The sequence below is a fragment of the Xiphophorus couchianus genome, chromosome 3 (genome assembly GCF_001444195.1).
Source record: "Xiphophorus couchianus chromosome 3, X_couchianus-1.0, whole genome shotgun sequence".
Classification (NCBI taxonomy): Eukaryota; Metazoa; Chordata; class Actinopteri; order Cyprinodontiformes; family Poeciliidae; genus Xiphophorus; species Xiphophorus couchianus.
The window spans coordinates 10,811,824-10,832,648 of NC_040230.1; the positions used below are offsets into that span (position 1 = coordinate 10,811,824).

Below are 20,825 nucleotides of genomic sequence, written 5' to 3' on the forward strand. Positions count from 1 at the left end.
CAAACCACAGCTTGGTGCCACCTTTTCTCATGGGGAAGGTGTGTCATCTGGATGATTTGTTGCATCAGTTTTCTGTGATACATAGAGATTCTGTTGGCTTCATTAACTGTGAATCTCTGCAGCTTTTCCAGAGTTACCATGAATTTCCTTCTGCCTCTTTCCCTGGTTAAAGCACTTTTTGCCCAGTTTAATAGTCTTATAGAGTTGAAACCAAAGGTTTGCATACACAATACAATAAAAAGATAAATATATCTTTTTTCCATGATTGACAGATAAATCAGTCAAACTTTTTGTCATTTTAGAGAAATTATATGTCAGATTTATTTATTGATGTCTTCAAAATCAGAAGATCACACATAGAAAGATTACTATGTCTGTAAGCGATGAGGGAAAGTCCAGATAATGATTCCATGGCTTTGGAAACTTCTGATAGGTTTACTGACATGTTTGAGCTAATTGGAAACCAAAGACCTTGTGAAGATGCTGGCTGAGGCTGGTAACAAAGAGTCATCATCTACCGTGAAATATGTTCTGTGCTGAAAAGCCACTAAGCGAGGAGGAAGCCATTACTGCAAAAGAAAGAGGGGGAAAAAAGCCAGTGTGCTGTTTACAAATGCACACAAGGACAAAGATCTTAATTTATGGAGACATGTCCTGTGGTCTGGGGAAACTAAAGAGGAACTGTTAGGCCGTCATGATGATTGTTACATGTGGAGGAGAAAAGGGGGCGCTTGTACGCCTCAGAATTAAAGGTGGCTAAATAAAAAATATACGCCACACTTTAGTTTCTTATATGTAAAAAACAAACCATTTATCATTTTCATTCTCTGTAAGAAGTATGCATTACTTAGTGATTATGTAGCACATTAAATCCAAATTAAAATGTCGTTATAATGTGACAAAGATTTGAAGGACATGGATACTATTCCAAGGTCAAGTACAGCACTCTTTTTAAGACTAATGGAAAATATAACAAAAATAGAAAATTTATATGAATATGTCAGGTTCCTCCTATTTTATATTGATGCTTTCTCTTCATTAAACACTCTATATTTTTAGTTAGGTGAATAGATATCTCATTGAAGACCCCTGTCCAGTCAGCTGACCAGGCAAGCTTAGAACAGTGTTTATCTGCCTTTTCTGATACTCTGTGGATAAGAAAAATTACGACTGGTTTACTTTTAAATCTTCTTTGAGTTGAACAAAATAGGACCAAGGAAGTTTCACAGATATTTCCTTGATATCCAGTCAATTATTGAATAATATTGATTTTTGTGATTTCCTGGGGGTGGGGAGTTAAGGAATGTGTCAATACTATTAAAATTGCTTTATAATAGCTTTCATTTGTGTCAAATCTAATTGGTCTATTTTAGGTGGAGTAGCAAACAGCTACCTCATGATGGTGCTAGAGGAAAAGTAGACATTTGACCAACGTCATTTGTATGGTGTGAATGTCTGCACCAATAAACATGCCATTCAGTGAAAAACTGGTAGTTTTTTTTTCTCATGATAACATCTGTGTTGGACCTTCTCACAGGTCATTGTCTGAATATCTCAAAATAGATTTTATATCATTGCATAAAGGCCGACTGAAGAACTAAAAATGAGTTTCCTACCAACAGCTGAGAATATATGATGGTATTTTGGCATAGTCATTGTTTTCTACACTGGTTAGCTCCTATTATCAGAAAACAATGTTCTGTTTTTGCTCTCTCAGTGAGTGGCTGCCTTTTGCTTTCATTCTAGTAAATCTTTAGTTATGAGTGCACACCTTCCTGTCTACCTCAATCCCTCCCATCTCTCTCTCTCTCTCTCTGCTTCTCTCTCTTTCTCTCTCTCTCTCTCTACCCATACTTTTTTGCCTGAGCAACAGAGCAAAGAAAACAGACCTGTTTGTCTTACTGAAACCAGGAAACCAATCAAAGGCAAGACAAGTAGGAACAAAAAGGGTGACCTGAAGAGAGAGAGAGAAGAAGCAACTCTTTTTCCACGGTGCTGCATGTAAATATACCTGCTCCATTGACCCTGAGATTGTAGGATTTTTATGCTGCTGAGATAAATCCTGGTAAGAAAAGTATGGTGTTAAAGAGTGACTCTGTGTGTATAGTAGAAGGGAGTAAATAGGCTAAGAGGCATCCATAAATGCTGCTTTTTCTTGTTTTGTCTACTTTAACAGAAGGTTGTCCAATAGACCTTACATTAAATTTTCTTTTCAAGTTCTAACATAGTAATTAGAAGAGGACAGCAGTGTTTACTCTGGCCGTAAGTGCTCCATATATTTTTTAGGATGTAGTAGTATGTGCACTCCAGTACAAAACAGCATGATGTGTGATGTGCGTTGTGTGTGTTAGGTGGAACAACACCGGATGCTGTTTGAAGAGGATAGGATGCAGCGCGCTCAGATCAACTTGAGGACTCTCGAAGATTATTGTACTGACTGCGAGTGTCAGTGTGAGCAATCAGAAACCTGAACTTTGTAAGCTTTAGCTCCACCCATTTTGTGCTTATTAGTTCTCATGCATTCAAGACTGAACTTTGACATCTCATGACACATATTAATATATATGGTTACACACCCTCTTATGCAGACACATACTGAAACACGGACGTTTGAGGTGCTTTTTGCTTCACTTCACTTTCAAACACACAACCAGGATCTTTATGGCAGAAGCTGGTCCAGGAGCCTCAAGAAGCACCAGAATGAGCTGCAAACCCTTGACTGGTGAAGACCTACGACTGATGGAGAAGACCCTCAAAAGACTGGAAAGGCTTTCGGAGCTGTGTACGAACCCCCGCCTTGGCCTGAGGAACAGTCCACCATTTCTGCCAGATCTGGTTCGAGAGACTTCGACTTTGCTCACGCAGGTCTGGCTGCCCTATCAAGGTGTCAGGACAGGAGGAGGTCTGGCTCCACGAGGGGATGAGGCGAGATACATGAGAATCCATATCAGAAACCTGCTGGATAAGACGGACCGGGCCGTGCTGCTTTTCAAAGAGGGCCGAGAGAAGATATTTGATGAGACATCCAGCTACAGGTAATAATACTTCCATATTTTTGAAAGTCAGATTTTTGCTTACCCTTAACAAATATTTAAATTAATTCAAAGTTCTTGCTCCAAATAAATTTCACTCAGAATTGCCAGCGTTTAGGAAAAATATAGGAAAAAACTGTATAAATATGACTGTAAAGGTAACTTTCCATAATGAGGTGGCTCTTCCCATAAATTGGCCACGTGAGAATTTTTCTCTGACAGCTACTTCCAGTTCTAAGTCAACCTTTGCGATTTGTTTATTACGTGTTTTGTTCATCCGCATTCCATTCAGAAGCAAACAAACCAGGAATATCACACATAACTATAAAGAAATTTTATAGAAACCCATCTCACTTACATACTTAATATTTTATTTTTAATCCCAACCAGACTATTTAAAACTAATTTAATTTTCTGTCCTTCTATTTATGATTTAAAACTCTGCTAAATTGGGCGGATGATTTTATTACGCATTGCAAGTTTACGCCTATTCATAAAAAAGACATTTAAATTTATACTTAACTTTCAAGATAACATTTTTAATTGGTCCTAAGGAAGTTTAATAACACCAATAAAACCCATGATAAACTCCCGGAGTCTTAATATAGAACTTACTATCGTCATAAAGTGACGATAACTGTAAGCAGTTCTCTTTAAGTGGTTACATTCAAACAGCTAAGTGGAGCTTTCTTGGAGGCTGGGCTGCCTTCTCCTGCTAGGAATACTAATGATGATTGTGGAAAAGGGACACAACCTGCATCTTTCTAATGCTAAGAGGAAACCTGAAAAAACAACAGCAACAAGAATGTCCTTTGAATTTGAACCGCTTGAGAAAGAAAGTGCGAGAAATAGCTTGTGAACAAACAAATTGTCTGTTTATCCCCAAGCAGACTGAACAAGCTTTGGAGGAAGAAGGATATATTTACCTCTGTGTTATGTTTCATTCAAATGTTTTCTGACAATACCCAAATCTAACTTGTCCAGTTTTTTTCTTTTGAGTTGCATATCAGTAAAGCAGTTCTATTGATTACAAATGCTAGTTAGTGGAAGTGCGTTTTTAAATTGTGTTTTTTCTAGCAACAGTCTCCCTCTTATCACTGAGGCAACAATTAGGAACCTAATTATTCTCTAGTATTTGTAGATGTCCGTTTGGAAAATAAACTTATCTGAAAATCAAACAGTACATTTTGCTCATATCAGTAATGAGCGATACAGATGAAGTATCAAACGTAATACCAATCAAGCTTGGGGAGCTCGACAACAGTACAGAACAAAAACAGAATCCTGCTACTCCGATGATCTGGCTCTGGAGTTATGCAGGTTCTACCATATTCTCAATACATTCAGAGATTAAATATGCAGATATATTGCAGAAAATTAGATTATTATCACAAGTTACTTCGTTTAAATTGATTAATTTAAGCAAAAGTGAAAGTCTGAAAAAATGAAGACGTATTAATATAACTGAAATGTTTATTTCTTTTCATTATTTATAATTATGTTTTTTTTAAAATCTAGAATTAGGTTGTTTTGAAAATCTTAAAATAATGTGAAGCAAATTTTAAAAACAGGATTTTTAATACCGAATTGCCGGCATACTGAAAAGTATACACAGTAGAGTATTTTTACTTTTGTCACATGGATTACTGCATCACAATGACAAAATCATTCCTAAATCCTCATTGATTGTGGAAACTTTATTCTGGACATCAAATGTTATTTTCATTTTTATATGACAAGAGCGCTTTCAACCGCTAAGCAGTATTTCAGTCTCTTTTCTCCTAAGCCCATGTAAGACACTTTTCCTGACACCTCGGGTTCAGGAATGGAGTAACATAAAAAATGCGTAAGATGAAAACCAAGTCCTGGATCCTTCTGGATGAAGCTCCTAATGTGCTGACTCCAGCCTTAGGCCATGCCTTGTGAATTTAACTCAAATTTACCAATGGGCTCTGGTCACACACATGGCTTTGGATACGACTGTTTGCATGTTCACCTTCTATCATACTTTTTCCACTTAACTTTCACTTAATATACTTGGATATAGCACTCTACAAACAGTCAGCTTCTTTATCAATGATCTTTCGTGGCCAGCCCTCCTTAAGGAGCATGATGGAAAACTGTTAAATTTGAAGATCTTCCTCCAGATTTTGTAGACTACATCATAACCATCTCTTTATGATTTTTTTTTTTATCTTAAATGCAATTCAAACATTCTGAGAAACTGATAAAGTTGTGGTTTTATTTGCTGAAGGTCATAGTCACCAAAATAAAAATGCTAGAAACATGTCAAGCTCTTTGTAAAGAATCTATGTAACTCAATTTGTTTCACTTTTTAAATATTTTTAAAAGAAATTGATGTTTTTACTGATATTCTGATCTATTGAGATGAATCTGTATAACAATGCAGATGTATACAACTAGAGAATATCTTTCAGCAAAATCTGAAAGTTAGATAAGCTATCTTTTGAATCTCTTTGCGCAACAGATGGGCCTCTTACCAAAGCAGATCTGCATGGGCAGTCAAGTAGCAAGTTCCCATACTGTTACATCAGACATGCGTTGTGGCTCACATGTCAAAGTGCATGAATATCATCTTCTCTGTTTTAAAAATGTCTCGCTCCAACATGCTCTTTGTTGCGGCCTTGTGAGCAAATTCTCTGTCTGTTTATGCAAAATTGAATGTTTAGTTTTAGAATAACGCAGTCGGATGTCAAACGAGGCCTGAAGCAGAACTGAGATCTGGCTGACGGTGAAGGAGGCAGAAACACACTGCGGAAGGTGCAGCGTTTTTCTGTATAATTGTTTGCAAGACAATGGTGCCTTCGTCTCCTCTGACAGAAATTTTAAAAGAGATGCAAATATACAGTGTCTCTTACAAAATTAATTTTTATGGGTCACATGTATGGTTTCGCTAGAGGAAGTTGGACCAACATGTATTAAATATCTTTATTTAGTCATCAACCAAAAAAGAAAAATAAAGGAGAAATATCACAGAGTAACACATTACAGCTTTTTTTGTTTTTTGGTAAAAAATATTTAGGGACATATATTTTCCTTCTTCCTGAAAATCTATTACATATTTGTAAAAGAAAAAAAAAGGTTTTAAATAGTAACAACCACATGTGACATACTAAAAAGATTAAATTCAAAGGACGTTTGCGTTATTCCAGATCATGTAAATAAAATGCAAAACGTAATTTGTACGTAAGAAGCACTTCTCTAAATGGATTTGCATCTCTCCACAGCCTTATAGCCATGCCGATTTTAGACTTAAAACCTATTTAAATTTTAAGAAACAGGTCAGCAATTTTTAAGGTGACGGAAACTATGAAAAATCAGCTGAGTCCGCAGACTGAAATGCCAAAGGGGGAAAAAAAACAACACTATCTTTCTTGCTAAATATTATGTTGTAAATTAAAAGGATATCTTTAACAGAGGCAAACAACAAAAACAAAGTAATTTCCAAAAGGATGTATATTAATATTTGAATGATAACGGTATGTAAACCACTCTGTGCTTATTTCACTTTAAACGAGTTCTGAGGCAACAGCACTGGATGTACAGACACAATTTGTCACTTAAACTAGAGGGATACAAAAGAAAAGAAAAATAATTATATTGTGCTTCATATGTGCAATTATGGTCAGACACAAAATAATGGCATAAACCTCTTCGGGTGGAGTGTGAATATATTTTTAAAGACTTTATTGGCTACACTGGCCTTTAATTGAGAGTGGTCAGACTGGAAAGTGGGTTGTGAGAGTGGAGGATGGAAGGCGGCAAAGGTCATCTGGCTGGGACTCAGACCCACATCGGCCGTAACGAGGATTAAAGGCCGATGCCTGAGTCTTTTCCTGCAGTAAAGACTCAGGAGGAGGCACTGAGGAGGCAAAGCCTCATCCAGATCTGCTGTCCTTTGAGTAACTCAAATTTTTACTGTGGCTTTTAAATGTATCACCCACCCTGCTTTAGTTTAGGACAAAGAGAAGAGATGCTTTTCAGAAGCAAGGCAGGCATGAAGACCTGCTGCTTTTCAAACTTTATACCCCTAGAGCGCTTTATACCCCTACAGGTGCGTTCTACCCCGGCGCCACCGCAGGAGCCCGAGTGTGCATATATTTAAATTAGTAAATAGAGAAAAAACTAAATAAAGATGAACAGATGCATACTTTTGAAAATGCAGTGGCGTTCTGCTGTGCATATCAGAACTTTTTCCGTTTTTAGTCTTTTATGATATTTCCAAGTATCATGGCATTAGATGAGGTTAGGTTTATCTCCAGTATTGTAAGCATGACCGGTGTGCGATAAAAATAATAAACTTCACCCCAATAATACCACATTCCTTAAGTGCACCAAATTCACTAATTAGAATAAACATAGCTAACAAGGGATCTGGTAAAATGACTGTTTTACTCTACAGCCACATTCATCCTGTCTCCGGCAAACATTCATACACCAATATGCAGTCAGGGAGCAACTTGGGGCTAATTGTTTTCCCCCAGGGGCAATTTGACATGTGGCAGGACAAATCTGGAATCAAATCCACAATTTCCAGATCGCTACACAGCTACTGTTACCCGTTAGCTGTTGTACTATGTGTCTAATTTCATATAGTTTTTAAAGAATGAGTTATAAAAGTAGGAAAAAGTTGGACATATGTAAACTACGTGACCAGATGTATGATGCAGGACATGAGACATCTTAGAAAAATTTACATCAGACCTGGTGGAGATAATGAAGGCCCTTAAACTGGGTGAAAAGCACTGCAATATTAAATGCACTCCTTGCTATGCATTTTTCTATTACTTCTCTGTAAAAGTGAGAGCAAGGTTTTTTTTGTGTTTTTTTTTAAGAGAATAGCCTCAAAACTGTGACCAGGCTGAGGTGGCCTACTCTGTAGTCCGCAAGAAGATCATGTTTGTTGTTACTGTACATTTTACCACAGGGTCGATGTCCTTTGAAATGTATTTTTAAACACATGGGCTCAGCCATAGCGAGAGATGTGGCTTATGCATTTCCTCCCACCTCCACCTCTACTACTCCCTCTTTCTCTAACACTCAGCAGAGGTTGTCCTTTTCTCATTCAGACAAAAGTTCACAACCACTTGTCAAATATGTTAAAAATTTCTGAATCTTGGACAGATCTGAGAAAACTTTATTGAGATTGATTTTAATCAGTCCATTTTTGTAACATATGGAAAAATAGCCTAACTTTGCATTATATTATTTTATTAGGTTTCCTAAAAACTCTTTTACGTCACAGAGGTGTTGCTAAAGAGTATCTGCTGCAGGTGTTAAAATAGACTGCAGGTGTTAAAAAAGTGATGTTCGGTGTACTTTTTAAGGTGCAACATCATGCAGTGCACAAAAGTTACATGCATGAGAAAAAGTGGAAAAACACATTAGCAAAAGCAAAAGAACTCATTAAAAAAAAAAAGTAAGATGAGACCTCTTAAAAGTGGTCTGAAGTGACACACTGGCCAGTGGAACATTTTGTGGTATTTACAGACAAGCTTGCAGAAGCCAGCATCCTGTTTGCAAGCTGGACTACTTGTGTGTTTACCTGTGTGCGTGCGTGTGTGTGTGTGTCTATGGAAAATACCAGCAATGCTTCGATAACACTGCTGCCCGAACACTGACTTACTGCACAACAAGCTGTTAAGTCACAGCAAGGCCGTATTTAATATGCACTGAATATGAGTGACTGGGAAAACTTGAAATAATTGCAATGTAACAAATATAGACATAAATCTGATTTTAAACCACCTGAACATTTTTTTTTTCTTTTTGTATTTTCTCACATTACCATGACAAATTTCTCCAGATATTCTTTGGATTTCTTGTGATATACCAACACAAAGCTGTGTAGAACATAAAGTCGAAAAAAAAAATACAGTTTTATGCGTTTTCTTGTTGTTTTGTTTTTATAAATTAAAGTCTGTGTGCATGTGTTTGCAATTAGCTCAGTGGAGTCAAAAATTAATAGAACCACTCTGACCTACAAATATAGCTGCAAATCCTCTGTGGTACATCTCTACCAGTTTTGTACATCTAAATGAGAAATTTTGTATAATTAGCTTTTCAAATTTTTATGTCCGCCTGAGACATTTTCAGTTGAATTTAGGTCTGGATTTTAAGTGGGCCATTCTAAACATGCCATTTTGATTTCAAAGCATCTGCTATGACCAGCTTCTTCATCCTTGTAGAAAAGAAGCATGCATACAACATGATGCCACACCTACAACATGATGCTGGCACCATGTTTCATGGGTTGTTCAGGGTGAGGTGTACTGTTAGTTTCCACCACAAATACATTTTTACGAATAGGTTAAAATTTAATTTTAGTCTCATATGACCAGAACATCTTAATAGTCTTGAGCCTCTTGTTAGGCTTGTTTTAAACTGTGAATAGGAGGTCTTATGGATTTTTGTCAACAATTGCTTTTATCTTGCAACACTATAAAGGCCAAGTGTTGAACAAATGTGCTGTTCAACACACTTGTTCCAGTGTGTTGAACAAGTGTGAACAATTTTCACTTTACCAGGAAAAGTAAAAACTGAGAAACATCAATAAAACAGCTTAGCTGTGGAGAATGTGTCAACGTAAATTGTATTACAACCCTTCCAGAGTTACAATGGGCTTCTTCCCTGTCTTTCTGAGTAATGCTCTATCTGTCAGCTAAGGTAAACAGTGTGTCTTGGTTGCTTTCCAGAAGTTCTTTTCAGATGGTGGATTGAACAAAACTGTGTGAGATGTTCAAAGCTTGGGTTGGTTTTTGATCTTGGTCTTTTAGTTCACTAATGATCTCCTAGGAAAACTGTGGGGAAAAAATGAACTGGAACTATATATTTTCTAATAATGCAAATATATCTTATTTTTACTATTATGTTCTGTATTTTGTTCTGTACCTGCCTCTGAAAGTTCACTGTGTTTTTAATTGTCAGGAGGAATTTGACCAAACTGTCCTTGCTGTTCAGTCACATGCTGTGGGAGCTCAAGGCTATGTTTCCAGGGGGATATTTTCAGGGTGACACCTACAAAGTGTCTAAGGTGGAAGCAGATCAATTCTGGAGGAAATATTTTGGAACCATGTAAGTTTAGTACTTTTTGCTATATCTGTAGTACAAGCTTAATATTGCATTTGTTTCATGTAAATATATCTGAATGTTGTGCTCTGATAGGTGTATCGTGCCATGGAGAAAATTCAAAGAACAGTTGAAAAGTACACATCCATTTGAGGAAGGGATGGAGGCCATGGCTCTGAAATCAACAATTGACCTTACCTGTAATGATAACATCTCAGTGTTTGAGTTTGATATTTTCACACGGCTATTCCAGGTAAGTAAACGATTTCCAGAAAAAGTAAGAACTTAGATACATCAATAAAACCAAAAGAATTTAAATAAATATGTACGACCCCTTCGTGATGTCATGCGAGCAAGATCCCACCACCATCTACCTGCTGGAGGGCAATCTCCAGCAGGTATATTAACCTGAAATATTAGAAAAAAGGGACGTTGTGCTTTGCTACACATTGTCAAAACTACAACTAGATAACAGGTCAGGAAAAAGTTTACAGAAAAAAAATAGCAAGGGAAAGAAATAGTTATTCGTGCTTGACTTTGACAACCATAGCATGTAGATGTGATGCAGAATTCGGTGTGTTTCGGTTCAGTTAAAAAAAAAAAGTAAAAAGGCGACCCAAACACTAACTCTGACAGGTGTTTAGCTAATTAGCCACGCAGGAGTTAGATTAGCTAATAGCAGCGGTAGCTAACCTACCACAGCGATCACTTATTAATAATAGCAAAACTAAACATCAAACATAAAAAAAATGATACCATAACTACCTGAATGTTCTGCTCTTTCAGTGGGAAATGTTTGAGCGTCTTTGGTGTTGAATTATTGTCAGTTGCCATGGCAATGAGTCTGTGAACGTAGCCGACATAGAGAGCGAGAAAAAAATGGCTTTGAGTTATTCTTCAACTGTTTTTCTGTGTAAATTTTCCCTTTGCTGTGGCGCACTGTATTGAATTAATAATACCTTCATCTCCAGGTTTCTTTTTTTTTTTAACGTTAACTTTCTACAGCGGAAGTTCACTTTATAGATGGCATGTGCGCATGCGCGAAATTTCTGGTCGTAAACAACAAATGCAAGGGGTCTGCACAAATGATTGTCGAGACAACGATACAGTCACTCAGCTGGCTTATTGAAATTAGTACAACAGATCCAGGGACATTTTAATAAACACGAAAAGTAAACTGTAAAAAAAATGTTTTTGTGATGTCTTTGAAAATCAATTTACTGTTCTTCCTCTTTTAGCCTTGGAAATCACTTATAAGAAACTGGAACCAGCTTGCTGTGACACACCCAGGCTACATGGCCTTTCTTACTTATGACCAAGTTGTAGGTCGGCTCGAAAACTACCTGCACAGACCTGGGAGGTAAGCACAGGCGCAATCTTATGCTTATGCTCTTAAGTAAAAGAGCAATGCCAGTTGCTATTCAATATTAAATGTGTAATCACGTTAAGTGTTTTTTTAAATATCATAATTAGTAGTTAAAAGGCTGAAAATTAGGTTAAAATAACAAAAGCAATAAATGACGTGTCAGTTTAGAAGCAGCTATTAAAAATGTCCAAAACATAATAAAATAGTTATAGCAACATTTTTTTTAAAAATGATTCTATTTGAACTTCTCCCATCACTGCAAGCTCCCAGTTTTTTCAGCATTCCTTCTCTACACTGTTGTGTATACTGGTGCAGCATTTCATTCAGGTTGAGGTTTGGGAATTTACATGTCCTGAGGTCTTAATACATATTTCTGTTGCCTTTCTGCTGTGTTTCTAGACCTTCATAATGTTTGTCTAATAATATTCTCTTACAAACTTGCAAGGCCTTCACAGAACAACAGCATTTTTATTTCAGGTTAAGTTACCTACATGTGTACTCTAACTACAAACTAGATGACTTATGAAGGCAATGGTTTGAACTTGTTTTTTATTCGGGGATGTAATAGTGAAGAGCACTCACTCTTCACATTTCTTTCTATAAGAAAATCTACATAAAAAGTTTGTGGCTCAGATTAGGAATAAGCATCAATATGTTTTACTACCCATAAGTACAGTGGCAAAAATGATGCACAATATATTTTCCTTTATATCATTAAACATTTCCAGCTTCATCTTTCGTCTGAGCTGCACCAGAATGGGTCAGTGGGCCATTGGTCATGTGACCACTGAAGGCGACATCATCCAGACCATTCCACAGAACAAGCCTCTATACCAGGCACTCATCCAGGGCTTCAAGGAGGGCTGGTCAGCACAAACACACACACACATGCATACACACATAAGTCTCATTTTTCCCCCCTCAGTCTAAGCAACTTTTAAGAACTGTCTGTTCATGTAACTGCAGCTACTTGTACCCAGACGGCCGTGACATGAACCCTGACCTGACAAGCTTGTGTGAACCAACCAGCAGAGACAAAGTCAAAGTTACAGAAGTAAGTTAATGCACATGTTTGCATGTATTTAAAAGAGAATCTTCATTTTTTTATGATAAAACTTTATTGATAATCTGCTCTGCTTTAACCAATCAACCATCTATAGGAGCAGTACGAGATGTACTGTGAGATTGGAAGCACTTTCCAGCTGTGTAAGATCTGTGCAGAGAGGGATAAGGACATTCGGATTCAGCCCTGTGGACATCTGCTGTGCCAGCCATGTCTCACGGGGTGGCAGGTACGAATCCCATGCATTTACAAAAAGATCCCAGTGCTGATCAGTTTTCAGATTTGCAGACTGAGCTGGAGCTGAATCATAAACATCCCCTCAGACTTCTACAGTACTCTTCTCCATGCTCAGTGAAGGGAAGCAGACCAGATTATCTGAACAGGTTTATTTTTGTAATCTATGGTTTTGTATTTGGTTTTATTATCATGCCACTATAACAGTGCTGGTTATTTGAATGTGGTTTGGGGTTAAGGTCAAAATATCATTTGTGTTCTCTATGCAAACACTTTATTTAAATGTTGAATTAACAGGCAGTGACTACTTTTTTCATAAATAGTGTCATGTAATTCTAATCATAGATAATCTAAAACTTTAATCTGCAGAAGAAAGTATGACTAACATATGCAACTTCTCAGAACATTTATTCATGATGTTGCATTAAATACATTCACTCTTCTGATCAATGTCATTCCTAAACCCTCCTTTGTTTTACTTATAAGATCATTTATTCTCAAACTTTACTAATATGAACCATGTAATTGATCTTATAAGGAACAGCTGTAAAATTATCACTGTGTATTCTATCTAAAAGTTAAACAAGGACCTGAATGGAATTCTCTTTTCTGAAATGGACACCATTTCAGAAAAGAGAAATGGTGTATCTTTCCTCTTAACAAACACATCTTTGATCTTCTTAGATAACACATGGCTCAGAAAGCACAAGACTCATACTTGTTTGAGTAATTGCCTTCTTTGACAGGTCACATATAAATTTTTCTAAGACATTCCATTCTTTGTTTCATGGTTATTTTTATAACCTAGATGGCAATATAAAATATTACCAAAATTTGCTTTCCAGAAAGTACAATAAATTGCACATCGTCCTTCACAATTACTGGAACCATCATGCTGACTAGTTGTTCAGGCGGTATGTTGACTGTGTGCTGTCGTCAGATGAGACTAAGATTGGGGTTGTCGACAACAAACACATTGGGTGGGTCTCAGGTAAAACGAAGAAAGAGTATAAAAAGTGCCTTGTTTGTTTCACGAGACACAAAGTTGATCCTCTTCAATGACTAAATCAGTCATAGTAAATAAATCTTATAGAAAACCTCAGGGGTGAGCTGAATGAATAGAGCATTAAGAGAGAACAGAAGACTCTGTTCTAACTTTATGAGGTGTTATAGGAGGATACTAAAGGTATCAAAAGGGTTTTATGAGCATTTGTCAGCAAAGGTCTGTTAAAAATTGTCAATTATTTTAATGGGCTCCTTAATTTTAATTTTGGATTAAAACAATAATAAGACTTCTTAAAAAAATCTAAATTTGCTTTACACATTTCTGCCTCGAGTGCAAAATATAGATGGACTTATATGTAAATTATTTTAAACCTAATATGTTTAATGCAAAAAATAATAATAATTTAAAAGTACCAAAACATTTTTGTACATTAATTTTAAAATATGTGAATTTACATTTGAGTGATTATTAGCTAGGAGATAATATCCTGCATGTTTGTTATGAATGAGTCACTCTGATCTCAGACTACGAATTCTTACTTTTGCATCATTACCCCTTCTGGTCATACACAGTATATGACTTAGAAAACCCCAATCTGGTGCACAAAATTGATTCTAGTGCAGGGGTTGAATAACAGGATAACTTATTTTTTGCAGATAGACAAATCATCCTTTCCTCTTAACTGAGAAATTCAGTTTAAGCTTTGATTGCACAGCAATCTAAACTGAAGTACTCAGAAGACTGTGAAATATGAGATTCATTTAAGATTTTGATGTGATCAACAAGGACTGTAAAATTACATATGAGCATTTTTTTATGTTCCTTTTTATTTTACTCAGGTAACCTATTGGGGCATTTGGAAGTTTTAACAAAGTACCTTTGCCACATATTGAACTAACATGGATATCTGGTAGTAAAACAGCTGATCAAAACAGAAAGGAATGTACCTTTTTTCTGATCCAGTTTAACAACAACTCTATTAGCTCCTGCAGTGACACAGCCTTACCTTATGTTTTAAAGCACATAACTACATAACAAAATTATAGTTGCTATTGTAAAATCCTGGTATCTTGGTTTGTAAGCATTTCGATCAGCGAGTGAGCCCCTCTATCTTATGTGTAGAGGCATAATTCTTTCAGAAATGAAGGCACTGTGTCCTGACATTTGGCTCAGAATTTCCTGTGTGAGATCCGCTTTACATCCTCTTCAGACACATTGACTTTGAGTAAAAGTCAATGCATGTGTGTGCGTGGGTGTGTGTGTGTGAAAGCACACAAGAGATTAATTGGAAGAAGAGAAAAAACATAAAAAGAAAATAGGAGAAGACTCATCTTTGTGAGACAACAATGGAAGAATTACTATATTTTCTTAGATCGCAGATTTTCATTGCTGATTGACAGCAGGATCCAGTTGCCAAGGCGTTCAGAGCACAATCTCTTACCAGACATGATTTAAAAGCTATCGCTGGATCTTGCAGTCAAAACACTAGGCATTCATCTCCCCATTTGGGCTACAAAATGGAAAACCTCAATTGAAAGTTTCTGTTGAAACTGTTGGTATTTTCCAGCACTTTTTAAAACGCTTTCTTTGAAGCTAAGTTCAACTCTTTCCACTACACATAGTTCAAAAAGATCTGAGCTTGTACTGACTGTACGTGACAGTGGATTGCTGCGTGTGAATTGTCTTTCTGTATCTTTACCTGTGTTGGGTTCGTGATCATAATTTAGCAGAAGTCAGCCGGCCATACCTGCCCATACTGCCGCTGCGACATCAGAGGGACCGAGTCCATCCTCATCGAGCCCTACATGACAGGCCATAGGTGGGGGGATGATGAAGATGATGATGATTATGATGATGATGATGGCGAGGAGGATCATGAGGACATTGAGGTGGTGGTAAAGGAAATGGCTGCCCTCCGGAAGGTGTGTGAATAATAAAATCGGTTTTTCATTTTGTCTAATTTTAGCTATCAAGTTTGTTCAAGATAAATAAATATGAACAATAAATTGTTTATATTGCTTTAAGTTAAATAAATGTTATTACTATTACAATTATCAATACTGCGAAAAAGTGTTTGCACCTTTACAGATTTTTTTTCTGTTTGTTTTTTGTCATTCTTAAATGTTTCAGATCATTTATTGTCATACCAAGATAATCATAGAAAATACAAAATGTAGTTTCAAATTCTGATTTAATTTAATAACAAAAAAAAGCCACCCGACATTAAGAAGTACAATTCTTAGCTGAGCCTCTTTAACTGTCCTGAGCCAAAGGACACATCCAGCATAATAAAAAGTTTAGTCAAATACAGAAAGTCAGACAGGCTCTGAAGCAGAAAAGAAACCCCAGAGTATCACTCTACCCCCACCATGTTCTGCTGTCACAATAATGTTCTAATTTTGAAATGCTGTCTTAGTTTTATGTCAAATGTATCAGGAGGAACACCTTGCACAAAGTCCCACTTTTATCCCGTCAATCCACAGAATTTGCTCAGAAGTAATCTTCCGGATGGTCTTTGGTAAATGTAAGCATTTGTGTTCTTTCCAGTCTGTCTCTTACTGGGTGTGGCTTGTGAAAATGAATGAAAACTGAGAAAATAATGCTGTCAATTAAAGTGAATCCATGATTATATTTTCACGCATGGGTTTAATCATTTTTTTCTCTTGATAAATGAAAATAATATATTTACTTAGCTATTTTGCCAAATAAAAATGTGCTTGATTTATATGACAAAAAACAAAAACAAAGAAATCTGCAAATGCCAAAAAAAAAAAAAAAAATTCACAGTACAGGATATATGTATATCATTTGTTATGACCTTAGAAGGTTTTTGGGGTATTTAACATTGTAACATTATGCTTAGGACTGGTTAAGTAGCAGACTCTATGAAATGGCAGCATGTGACAAATAATCAAATCCTAATAAAAAAATGTATATTCTATAAGTATTTTGTCAAGAAAATGGTGATTGTATATAATTTTGCAGTGTCTTTATGTGGGACACATTTCCAGTTCAGTTTAAAACCCAAATACATCAATAATCAAAAAAAAAAACTTAAATTAAATTTGTCCCATTTCTTTTTTAAACTAATTTAGACATGACCTTTTTTTTGACTCACATAAAATCTGAGTACTGCACATTTTTAGAAAGTGTCTGTACTCCTACCGCCTTGTTTCTGATCATTTGTTCTGATCTGGTAACCAGTTTTATGTATGAGTAGATACTTATCAACATCAGAGAGACTTCATTTAAAACATGAATCAGCACTTCTTAAGAGGGAGAAAGGTTCTCCACTGACTAATAACATAACTTTTTAACAGTTCTCAAGTTTGGACTCCCAGATCAACAGTTCTCACCTCAGAGCTCCACCTTTACCCCCGAAAAACACCACTAACCCAGACTGCCCGTCTCCTAAGCCGTTTAGCAGACATTCTCAATCTTATGATGTAAGTTTGCTCATTTACTCACTGTTATAGATTATTGATGAGATAAACAGATATAATCTTTGTGACCCAATTTTTCTTTTCTCTGCAGGCGGCATCTGAGAGACCAGAGGCGAACAGGTAGGGCACTGCAGAGATGTAAACATGTAATTCTTGTAATTTACTCTTGTGGTTTTATTTACAGTAAGTTGGTAAAAAGAAAATAAAATCTCTGTTTTCTGGTCTTGTTGCACATCTTCTTGCATTCCATCTCTAGACTGAGTTATCATTGTTCATACTGCTAATAAGTTTACATTCAGCAAAACAATGCACCTTCAATGCTGTCATGATATGGATGAAACTGTTTTCACTTTTAGAAATGCAAGAAAAAAGATAAAATGCAAAGAATAATCTCAAACATTATTCATGAATAAGAATAAGTACACCCTTTTTTACACAAATGACTTAAATTATCTTGGAAATTTGTTAGAAAAACAGCAGTTTTCTTTCTAATTAATAAGCTCTGTAATATTATTGATATTGAGTTTCATTTAAATTGTTTGTATTTATTATTTGCAAATATTTTCTTCTGGATTAATTTTTTATTTAAATTCCTTATGAAACAGTTCCGGATTCTTTGGCGAAGAAGATTCTTCTTCTTCCTCTCAAAAGGCTACAGACTGTAAGTTATAACCTTGATCCATCAAACATGAATCCACAGTGCAAGATTATGTACAACGTACTATTTTAAACCAAAAAAATGGAATTGAATTTTCAAACACAGCACAGTCAAACACAGTTCAAAAGTTCACATTCCAACATCTAAAACCAGATGCATCACTGTTTTGATAGAAAACATATACTCTATTCAGTAAATAATTGACAATGGTAGATACAAGAAAGCACACAGTACTAACAGTCATGATTGCTGCTGATTGCATGTACCTGGATCATTAAATGAAAGTCAGCGTCAATGATGAACTCATCATTGACGCTAGTGAGTTAGTGAGGTTGTTTATTGTGAGAACTAACATGTGTCAAATAGGTGACATTTATTCAAGGTAAAGGCAGTATTCATTCATTTCAAAAGGTTTAGTGGAAAGAGGAAACAATTCAAGAAGAAGCAGAAAACCATAGGCTGCTCTGCTCAAATGACTTAAAATGATTTGCCTAACGTGTCTTTTTTGAAACCAATTTTTACTACATGTCTTTTGGTCACTAGTTATTTTGAACAACAAATGGATTAATGCAAATATCCATTAAATATAATTAATGATTCATACAGTCCATATCTAATTTTGTCTTAAAATCAAATCTGCAATGTCTAAATTAAGTTTGTGCCATCTTCTGTAAAACACTGGCTTACCCACTTCCTGTTTCAGTTGGAGGGTTTGGTGTTAATGCAGGAAGTATAGCAGACCATTTCTGCTGAAATTACTGCACATTGTATTTCACATTGGGTCTTTCTTATATAATATAAGTGGCTATTTTCCAATTAAATGTTCTTCCACCTAAAATGCAAAGAAATTGATTTTATTAAACAGATGAGAAGAACTAGATACTGTTGTTCCAACTGAAATAAATCAGCAGTGACATGTCAGAATTGATTGGTTCAAAGCCAAAACTTGAAGAGGAAACAAAAATGCACATAAATAAAAACAAAAACTTTTGAACATAGTGAAATGGAAAAAAATAAGGCTAATTTAGACTACTGTACCACAGCTGTGCTACTTATGAGAGTGGCACACTAAAGTGACCTATTTTTTTTTTTTTTTTTTTATCGTTTGTAGGCGCAGCAGCATGGGCCAGACCTTCCAGTCCAGTCCAAGAGAGAAGACGTAAAGAGACGGAGAGAGGCGCAGCAAGACTCAGAAAAGACAAAACTGGCTTCGGAGAAATAACAAGAACTATGTCCTCCTGATTGAACAAACAGAACGGCAACATCTGAAGTCTAGGAAATGTTTAACAAAGAAGTAAGAGGGACCTGAGATAACTTTTTCATAATAAGACTTAAGTGAATGTAAAAAAAAAAGAGGTGAGGATATCTCATGTCTGAAAGGCCATGCCTGCTGCAAACAGTTCTGATCAGAAGTTTACATAAACTCTTCATCAACAGGAATACTATTTTCATTGTGGGTTTTTCCTTATTTGCTTAAATTATTTATTTTCAGGTAGACTGATAACACAGCATACAACTGTAGCCGTTTTTTTGAAACAAGTTTTGATTTATTTTTGGATTGCCTCTTGTTCACTCAATGTCAAGCAGATATAAAAAGGCTGAAATATTCACATACACCCCCTCTATTTTTGTGTCCGTTAGCAAGTTGCAAAGAAGCTGTCGTTTTTTTTAGCTATCTGCAAGGTAGCTTTATTTAAAATATAAAACCGCTAATTTTATTTGGTTGATTTAGTGGGTAGAATTGAGTAACTAATCACTGTCCTTAAATTTAAATGAATTTTTCCGCCTCCACAGAAGCTTAATGTTAAAACCATTCCAAAATCGGTATTCTTGTGACAACTGTTGTAAAGTTCAAATTTTACACATCTGACCCAAACACACATTCAGATTGATGAAATAATTAAAAAACCCAAGGCTATCATGAATTTGAAGATGATGAGAAAGGAGCTTAACAATACCATGGAATGAGAGGGTGTCCATAAAGATTTGAAGCTGCCAACAAGGACAAGACAAAAACAAACCAATTTCACAGTGTGACCTAGAATACTTAGAGGAGTAAAAATGAGGCCATTAAATGTAAGAATATTCACCCCCTGTCAACCATGGTGATGGCAGTATTATGTTGAAGGTTGGTACTGAGACTGCTGTAGCTAGTGCTTTGCACAAAGAAGGTGAAATGATGAAGGCTACCTCCAGCTGCCTATATTTCATCCAGTTGGTTAAACTTGGACACCATGGAGTGATGATTACTAGCATACATCAAAACTGATTTTTAAATTACTAAACTTGTCTAATCTTAAACTTCTGGACTGGCCAAAAACTCAACACTATTGCTCATTTATGGTTTGTAGTTAAAGCAGGGTATTTGCCAGTAATCCAACTGATCTGAATGAGCTGTAGCCCTTTTTTTCATAAAATGGGTGGTAATAACATTCAGCTAAAACTATGCCTATGGCATGTTGATTGCTACAAGAAGGGTTTACTTTCTCTACAACTTGCTGAGGGTCAATAATCCAAATACCACCAGGGCTATATGTGTATGTAAGCCTAGTAATTATAGAACATCCAAAACAATTTCCAATTTATGTACACAATTCTTGGTTTTAAAAAAATCATTACAAGTGGAAGCTGAACTATCAGTTCACAGTGAAAACAGAATGATCCAAATAAATCATTAAAAGGCACAAACTATTTTGACCTTCATGTAAGTGATGGTGTGAATGTAAACTTCCGATGAGAACTGCTGCTGAAAAAGAGTGGGAGATAATCAATCTGTGGCAACCTGCTGTTCAATAATCACATTGACATTATCACCACTTTGAATTCATCCCAACTTCTAAACGTAGTCTCGCACACCATCTCCTTTGTAATCAAATCATCTACTCAGCCTCCTAGATATAAAAAAACAGACTCGAATTATGAATGAATTAAATT

The 20,825-nt window shown here is 36.0% G+C and overlaps 1 protein-coding gene across 6 annotated transcripts; it reads left to right on the top strand.

Annotated features, from left to right (window-relative positions):
• Positions 1-325: 325 nt before the first annotated feature.
• cblc (Cbl proto-oncogene C, E3 ubiquitin protein ligase) lies at positions 326-19,501 on the top strand. 6 transcript variants are annotated; one of them, XM_028009883.1, is made up of 14 exons: positions 331-2,065; positions 2,177-2,262; positions 2,352-3,035; positions 9,981-10,127; positions 10,218-10,374; positions 11,360-11,481; positions 12,216-12,353; positions 12,454-12,541; positions 12,648-12,779; positions 15,518-15,712; positions 17,111-17,236; positions 17,325-17,353; positions 17,839-17,894; positions 19,003-19,501. In XM_028009883.1, the coding sequence occupies exons 3-14, from the start codon at positions 2,662-2,664 to the stop codon at positions 19,131-19,133; spliced, it is 1,695 nt and encodes a 564-aa protein (XP_027865684.1). In that variant the 5' UTR covers positions 331-2,065; positions 2,177-2,262; positions 2,352-2,661; the 3' UTR covers positions 19,134-19,501. The 6 variants fall into 6 exon arrangements, with proteins under 6 accessions (XP_027865686.1, XP_027865683.1, XP_027865684.1 ...); XM_028009885.1 differs by having other exon boundaries at positions 326-2,476; positions 2,655-3,035; positions 19,003-19,499; XM_028009882.1 differs by having other exon boundaries at positions 330-2,476; positions 2,589-3,035.
• Positions 19,502-20,825: the final 1,324 nt, after the last annotated feature.

Excerpts from the sequence above, each read along its gene's own strand:
- cblc (XM_028009885.1), top strand. The coding sequence starts at position 2,662 with ATGGCAGAAGCTGGTCCAGGAGCCTCAAGAAGCACCAGAATGAGCTGC. Across the intron at positions 17,237-17,324 it reads GACATTCTCAATCTTATGAT|GCGGCATCTGAGAGACCAGA; the intron begins GTAAGTTTGCTC and ends TTTTCTCTGCAG. Across the intron at positions 17,895-19,002 it reads CTCTCAAAAGGCTACAGACT|GCGCAGCAGCATGGGCCAGA; the intron begins GTAAGTTATAAC and ends TATCGTTTGTAG.